The sequence below is a fragment of the Melospiza melodia genome, chromosome 5 (assembly GCF_035770615.1).
Source record: "Melospiza melodia melodia isolate bMelMel2 chromosome 5, bMelMel2.pri, whole genome shotgun sequence".
Taxonomy (NCBI): Eukaryota; Metazoa; Chordata; class Aves; order Passeriformes; family Passerellidae; genus Melospiza; species Melospiza melodia.
The window spans coordinates 74,154,235-74,162,387 of record NC_086198.1 but is presented as its reverse complement, the minus strand read 5'-3'; the positions used below and the strand labels follow the sequence as shown (position 1 = coordinate 74,162,387).

Sequence of the window (8,153 nt, the reverse complement as noted above, 5' to 3'; positions counted from 1 at the left end):
GTTGAAATGACACATGAAATTTAAAAACACATAAAGAATTAGATGTTTATTAGACTCTTGAATCCAAGCACAGCAAGTTACTAGATGTCTCCTACTAACAAACACCATTAGTTTAATCAGTAAGATTTTAGCAGAGAAGTTATTTCCTAGGGAAAATGACTCTTTTTGTCACCGTGTGATGACCCTCAGCACCTGCTCATTAAATGAGCAAGGTAACAGAGTTCAGTGGAAGCTTGGAGATAAAAGTGCTTCACCTCCAAACATCAAGTTTCCAAGTACTAGGAAAGAGAAAAAACATGCAATCCAGTATATATAGCTTGATAGCAGAAAGCAGCAATTTACAGTACTATAAAAAATAATAACTACAGGTATTAACTGTGAATTTGAAGACAGTGAATAGCAAATTCTATGAACTCATGACTTGGCAGGTATCTATCTCTAGGCAATTGGTAATTTTTAATACAGCAAAGGAAGAAGAACATCAAATAAGAATTAATGGATTCAACTTTTCAGCACATACCCAAGAAAGCCTCTGTGATGAAAGGAAAGAGTTCCAGGAAGGGAAAACAGGCTAAAAGGGTGTGGATACTGTACTCTTAACACCTACTGTACCAATGTACTGGATGGGATTCAAACAAGACTTTTCTTCTTTGTGTTATTTAATGAAAGCCAAGAAAGCAGATCCTTACAATCTTAATCTCACAACATTCACGTCAGAACAAAGATTAAATGTATGCCTTGGCATCCTGAATACACAAAACAAACCAATCTTCTTATTACTTTCAAATATAGCTTTCAATGGGAAAAGTAAAAAATAACTGCAACCTGAAAATAAGGTAAATCATTATGAAAATTTTTCTAGCATTCTCTTTGTTGATGATGGGCAACAACAGAGGACTTCTGGCTACGTGGATGGCTTGAATAAGCAATAGCAATTTCTATATGTGCCACATTTCGCAACATACTGGGAATATTGTAAGAAAACAGAAAAAAAATTTAACTGAGTTTAATGAAAATAAGTCAACTTATTCACACACTTACATTACTAGTAGGTGTAACAGCACTCTCCTACTCGTTTGCTTCACTGGATATTGGCAGGTTAATGCTAATGGCTGCCCTGAGGTTGGCCCAGAATAGGGGGCGCTTGCTCCTCTCCTTCGGCCACTCCATGTAGGTGCGCTTTGCCATGAGAGCTTTCAGCTTGTGATACCTGGCAGGGATAAGGTACGGAGGGATGGGCTCCAGTAAAATGAGGATTAAGCTGTTGGAATTCTCACTGAATAACTTGTGATGGGCAAAGTACAGCTCATAGTGGCACCACTCACTCTGCACAAAGTTGGGAGACAACACAAAGATGGACCTGTAGCTCTTCTCAATGCAGTTAATGATGTTCTCCACAATGCTCTTGCCGGGGATAAAGTTTCTCTCGTGCTGGCACAGTTGCACGCTGCCCTCCTCCCTCTCCAGGTTTGGGATCAGCTCGTTCTTCACCCACAGCGAATCGCGCTCGCTGTAGGAAATGAACGCGTGGAATTGCAGAATGGCCTCCTGATCTGCGGGGGGGTTGTGCCAAGCTCTGCGCTTCGTCTGCGTCCACTGCCACGTCATCCGCACGTACCACGGCACGTCCAGGTAGATGCACAGGAAGGCCACCGCAGCCACCAGCAGCAGGGTCAGCAGCAGAGCTGTCACCAGCAGCAGCGTCGTGTTGCAAGCCAGCGGGCTCAGGTGGAAGTCCTTGAGCTCCGTCCCTCGCAAGCCCTCTGGGTACTCGCACACGTAGGCCGCCGGCCAGCCAAACAGCTTCCCCCCGGAGCGCCTCTCCAGCTGGATAAAGGCTTGCAGCTCACAGGAACACTGGAACGGGTTGTGCCCGGCCTGCAGCTCCCTGACCCTCGGGCAGCTCTGGAAGAAGTTGGCAGACGGGGTGAGGATCGAATTCATCTCCACATTCAGGAACTGCAGGGACGTGAAGCCGCCGCAGCCCGGCAGGTCGGCCAGCCTGTTCGATGCCAGGTTCAGCTCCTGCAAGGATTTCAGCTCCGCCACCCTGCTGGGGACATTGCTGATGTGATTGTTTTGTAGGCTGAGTTTTTGGATGTTGGCTGGCAAGCACTCAAACACAGCATCCACCAACTGATTGGAGGACAGGTCCAGCTCTGCCAGAGACTCGGCCCACTGGCACTGCACGCCAGCTCCATCGTGGCGCAGCAGGTTGTTGCTCATGTCCAGGTATGTCAGGGATTTCATACGGCTCGTCATGAAGCTTACTTTGCGAAGGCTCTCAAATTTATTCCTCTGCAAAATAAGTAATTTAAGGTCTGCGAGAGTGCCGCAATTCTGGAACAACTCATCTGTCAGGGCATTGTGAGAAAAATTTAAGTACTGAAATGAGCTTGTTCTGTTGGGGCAAAGCATGTGTGGCATATATGCATCGGCTATTGTCAAATTGGCGATATTCATCTCTGAAAACTGTCTGTATAGAATCTCCTGGTTGAAATAATAAACCTTATTACGAACATGCTCCAAAGTTAATGCTTTCATGGAGCCATCCAAAGAGATTAATTGTTCCACAGAGCTTAATAAGGGTTGAAATGCATATTCAGTCAGCTCCTCCAGTGGTCCCCTAAAAGTCAAATTTCTCACAGTTAAATGTTCCACTGGTGAACACCAAATAAGCATGAAAATTTGCAGGATGATAGCCCATTGTAAATCCACAGCCTCAAGTGTGAGAGTTGTTGTCTTGATCTTCTTGAGAAGCATTAAAGATGGAGAGGGGAAATCTTTGTAACTCAAGGTATATCTTAAGTTAACTATTTTTAAGTTTTCTGAAATGCACATTCCATCATACAGGAGGGAAAAAATGAAGTTTTGGTTTGCTGCAAAAGCAATGTGGAGGTTCCTTGTAGTCAAGACTGTCAGACTCTGAGGCTCATACAGTGAAAAGTTTCCCAAGTTCAGGAAGACAGTGTGCAGCTGCAAATGTTTGATATACCTGAAGTCTGACGTTCGTACCATCGTAGCACTTAATCCAAGGTACTCCAAATGAAACATGTTCCCAAATTCCTGACAGATGGGCAGGGCAGTAAACTTATTGAAAGACAGATCTAAATGTCTAAGAGATGCAAGAGTTAGACAGGAAACTTTTGAAATGTTATTATGAGATAAATCTAAGTATTCTAAATTTTCATTAAAAATGAAGACACTAAAGTCAAGGACTGTCATTAGATTATGAGAAAGATTTAATACTTGAAGGTCAGAAAGATGAATAAATTCTGAGATACTAAGTCCAGAGATCCTATTATGTGATAAATCTAATACTTGAGTACAGACTGGAATGGTTTTTGGAACATTAGTTAGCAAACTGCTTGAATAATTTGCAATAAATTCATCTTCTACAGTTGGCTGAATATTATTCCATAGTGTGAATGTAAAGGCACAAGTTAAGACATAGATATTTGTGAGGTATCTCATTATGCTATCCAGCTTTATCTTGGTTTTTTACAGAAATACAGAAGCATATCTTTGTTTTCTGTTCAATATGTCCCACTGATGAGTCCAGCCCTATGGAAAAAAATACATTAAATTTAATGAAGCTGTTGAATATTTGAAGTTGCTTTTTTATTGTGAAAATAAACTTCAGTATAAAATCTATGTAATAAAAAATATTTTTACATACTCCTGTTTTCAGTTCTTACCAATCATCCTCACTCCCATTCTTTAGCTCTAATATTGACTCAGTCAAATATAAATTAATTCTCTTATAGTGGGCAGAATGCCACTGGTATGTTACAAACACATAGATGTTAAAAAATACAAATTTCTTAACAATCATGAAAAAATACAGACCTGGTACAAACCAACACCAATACATTTATGAGAAGAAAAATAAAGGAGAGCAAATATCAAAATAAAGGAGAACATCCATCTGCTGTTTCTGTACATCCCAGGTTCACACAAATTTGGGAACAAAACTCCAATAAAACTATCCTCACAGGAACTGGTGCAAAAACAATCTCTTCACTCAAAGGATATTCTTCACACCCCAAAGACCTGGACATTGCCATGCACCCTCTCAGAGTCAGATTATCAGCTTTGTCCTTGCTACAGCACAAAGACATGAGTCCATTTTTCCAATGAGCCAAGAATTCTGAGGAATTATACAGTCCATTTTATTGCGTTTGCATGGCAAGGTTTTGGTAGCAGGGGAATACAGGTCTGGTTTCTGTGGGAAGCTGCCAAAGGCTTCCTCTGTGCTCCACAGAGCCAGTAGCAGCTGGATCCAAGGCCAAGCTCATCCACAACCTTAGTAGTGCCTCTGGGATAACATGGTGAAGAAGGGGAAAAAGCCCTGGGAACAGCAACTGCATGAAGTATAAACAACTCATAAACAGTTTGAGGAGACAAATATCCCCAGTTTTATTTTCTGTTCTGATTTTTTTCTGTTAAAAAGATCTAAACCCCCAAAGTTTTAAAAATCTGTCCCTGTGTAATCTTTTGTTAAATAAAAACAAAAAACCCTTTTTTTCAGTTCTAGGTTATAACATGTGCTATTCCCTAATAATTTGACTAACTGATGGTTAGTCAAAACTCAACCCTTCCCATCCAAGTTTCCTATCAGGCTTAATCAATTTTTTTTTCTTAATTAAGTAAAGCAAAAATACATGCAATAAACATCACCAAAAGCATTAAAAGAATAAATCACTGAAGTATTTCTACCTCTGTTGAATGCCAAAGAGAGGTCAAATTATGCCTTCAGAAAGTTGTGCTAGAGTATCTGAGGACACAAAAGAAGTGAAGCTGGGATGGTTGGTCAAAGTAGAGTATCAATTGCAAGACAAAAACAAGAAAAGGAAATCTGACCCAGCTCCTCCAAAGTGCAGTTGGCTCTGTGCTTCAGAGCCCAGGCTGATAAACAATCAAAGTCTTGAATCAAACAAACTTCGATCTAGAACTACCTGGAGGAACTTCCTCCTGGGCAAAAGGGATGTCAGTAATAAAGCAAGAAATGTTCTGAAGGGAGGAAAAACCAGAAATATATTCTCTGTACGTGTTCCAGTGCCAAATGAGTTTTAATTTACTGTACATGCTATGCTAGATACTGCAGCAAGGGACAAGCTACACTCTATAGCCCTGCAGAGTGCCACAGTCAAAGGGAAAAGCAAATATATCTAGAAAAGCAATAATAAAGATCAAGAGTTACCCCTCCAATGCTGTTTCAGAATGGTATTAAATTAGAGTTGGCTGAGAACTAAAACTTCCATACCAAATTATCTTTCTCCCTTTCCTCTTTGCTGAAATTCAGATGAGTGTTTTCACTGAAACTTCAAAATGCAACAGTATCTTCCAACATCAAAGAAACACCAGCACCTGAGATTTGATGAAGTCCAAGATATACATATATCAAAGAGAAAATTATTATAAATAATGAAGCAAATATAACCCACCTTTTGTGCATGGAATTCATCTTCAAGCTGAAGAAGCAGCAAAAGTCCTGTGCATACTTGGTTAGCAGCCTCAAAATAGAATTTCAAACATATGTAATCTTCAGGATGGGGAACCTCACATGAGATGCTAATTCCTCAATAATTACCTACCTCAGGAAGCAAAAAGACAGGTCTTTTTTAAACAAGATATACAATTCTAAGAACTAACGAAACCTCCTTACAATGTGGGTATTAAGAGCACAATGAAAGGAAACTTTTAACAGTTCAGACTAAAAATACATTTACTCCTGTAATATTTACATAACCAGCTGCTTTAGGAGGAAATAAACTTATCTGTAATATATAATATTTCCCTTGGCAAGACTGTTCAATTAATTCTGCATTTCTAATTTCAAGTGCTTCTGCTTCTGATGTTACACAGATGTTCTAGAAATCCATCAACTGTATCTCCTCTTTGCACACAAGAGGAAGCAGAACCCTCACTGCCAACTTCTGTTCATATCAACATCTCTTGCAGTGCTCTACCCTACCAAAATTTTTTACTCACCAAGGAGAGTAATTAGTGTAATCCACTGAAGGATGACAAAAGTTTATATCTCCAAAGCTAGTAACAGGGGCAAACTGGCACAGTTAAAAACCTTTACAGGCCAATCATCTTTACACTAGAATGGTTATCAAGGATACCTCACATCGTGGCTTCCTCCAAAAAATTATAAAAATTAACAGGGAATATTCCCTATGACAAGGCAGCTGTAATGAAGCCACAAAGAGTACGACACAATAGAGGGCAGTCTGGATGTCACCATTGAGCCAGAAATGACACAAATTCACTTGAAGGCAGGAGGAGTGCATTTAATACGAAAAATCCTCTCTTTTATAGACAGATTTGACACATTCTACTTGATTGGCTAGCTAACAAAAACATCATTCTCATAAACACTCCTTGAGAAGAACAGCAAAACAGAGCAGAAAAACACCACCTGCAGGCTGTTTATACTAACAAGTTATCATCGTTTCTATGACTCCCTAAAAAGTCTCACAAGTCCACTGTGAGAAAATGAAACCCATTTGCTCGCTCTCTGACCACGCTGTTGCACCCACAGAAGGAATCCAAGAAAGCAGCCATTCAGCTAATATTGTGAACAGGGACATGAGCCTGGGAGACAATCAGCATCTGTGACCCAGGATATGACCAGGGATCATGAATGGTTCTCAATAAAGCAGCAAGAGTGTTGGCCAGCTAACACCATCTAGACTCCAAGTTAAAAGAGACACTTCTATTGGTAGGCATTAATCCATGATACTGAATAGAGTAAGGCACTTGTTGACTGAACAATGATATCACAATTAGCTAAAACAGTGGCAACTTTACTTTGAACATAATTCCTAGAAAAAAATTTGCTGCATGAATAAAATCAAATACACCATCAGCTTTCATCAGAACTGACTGTAGTGCACACACAACTATTAAAACCACCTTTTAGTTGTAGTATGTTTAATTTTCTTACCACCTTTGTTTATGAAGCTTTAAAACACATTCAAATAAACAGTTTGCTCAAAAGAAAAATTTGCAGATAGTTAAAATAAAACTCATACTCCTGAATACCTCTGTTAAACCATTTGGAACCTTGCATAATTTATTTTTACTAACCAATTCACCAAAGTCTTGTCTGGGGCTGGTTTCACTTTACTGATTCAGTCATTTTGCATGACAGGCAAAACCTAAAAGCAATGTATTTCTGTTCATGCATCTCGAAATGTACCAGCTACATACCATCTTTTCCACAGTCAGCTCACACATGTTCATCCAGATACCTTGTTCCATTTCTGAATTTTAAACTGATGGGTTTTTTGCAGTTTTTGCATCAGTCTTCCCAAAAAGACCTTTCACATTTCTGCCTGTATATCATCATTATTTACCCAGAGAGGAACCAGAACCCTTGGCCAGGTATGAAAAGTTATTCAGGACCAGCACCATGCCAAAAGACTGAAGAAACTCTCTGACAAGAACTGCAGAAGGGAACTTAACCTGTGCAAGACATAGGGTTAAAGCACAGTCACAGCAGATGAACTCATCGAAGCACTCATGACAAGTTAATACAATAATTAAAGGTTTGCAACGTTGGTGTTTGGTCACATCAAGGATTTAAACTGTAATTGTCATTGTCACCTGTATGTCAAGTCGGTGAAAAAAAAGGCTAAATTCCACCACAAGTCAAAGTGGGCGGATACTGCATCACATCTCAAGCCAATTTTGCTTTGGTATAAATAGACACAAGGATCAAAGCTGTGGAAATCAAACTGGTAACCCAGAGCCACCTTGCAGAACACACAATTTTCTCATTTATTTATTATAAATACTGTTTTCTCTTGACCAAACAGTGACTACAAATGAGCATTATAGTCAATCTCAGCAAATATTTCCAAGAGAAAACAGACTAACCAAAGCCTTGAGTAAAAACATGGGTTTCAGAGAGGTTTTGAACCTTCCTCTCAGCAGAATCTCCCAGAGTCCCATTATTTTCCCCTGGGTGCCTTTCCTTCCTCTACCTCTTTGCAGCTAGTGAAGATGTTTTGTAACATTTCTAAAGCTAAAGAAGAGCTGAGCTCTCAGCAGGCAACTCACACTATGTCAAGTCTGCCTGTCTGCCGGTTTCCTTTATACTATACACACTTAAATACACATAAAAACATTTCCGCTTTTAC

At 39.8% G+C, this 8,153-nt stretch overlaps 1 protein-coding gene across 1 annotated transcript; it reads right to left on the bottom strand.

The window, feature by feature from the left end:
- Positions 1-641: 641 nt before the first annotated feature.
- LOC134418719 (toll-like receptor 6) lies at positions 642-5,639 on the bottom strand. The gene is made up of 2 exons (XM_063157414.1): positions 5,448-5,639; positions 642-3,564 (listed from the first exon to the last, which is right to left on the bottom strand). Exon 2 carries the CDS (start codon positions 3,472-3,474, stop codon positions 1,069-1,071), a length of 2,406 nt encoding a protein of 801 aa, XP_063013484.1. The 5' UTR covers positions 3,475-3,564; positions 5,448-5,639; the 3' UTR covers positions 642-1,068.
- Positions 5,640-8,153: the final 2,514 nt, after the last annotated feature.

Excerpts from the sequence above, each read along its gene's own strand:
- LOC134418719 (XM_063157414.1), bottom strand. The coding sequence starts at position 3,474 with ATGAGATACCTCACAAATATCTATGTCTTAACTTGTGCCTTTACATTC.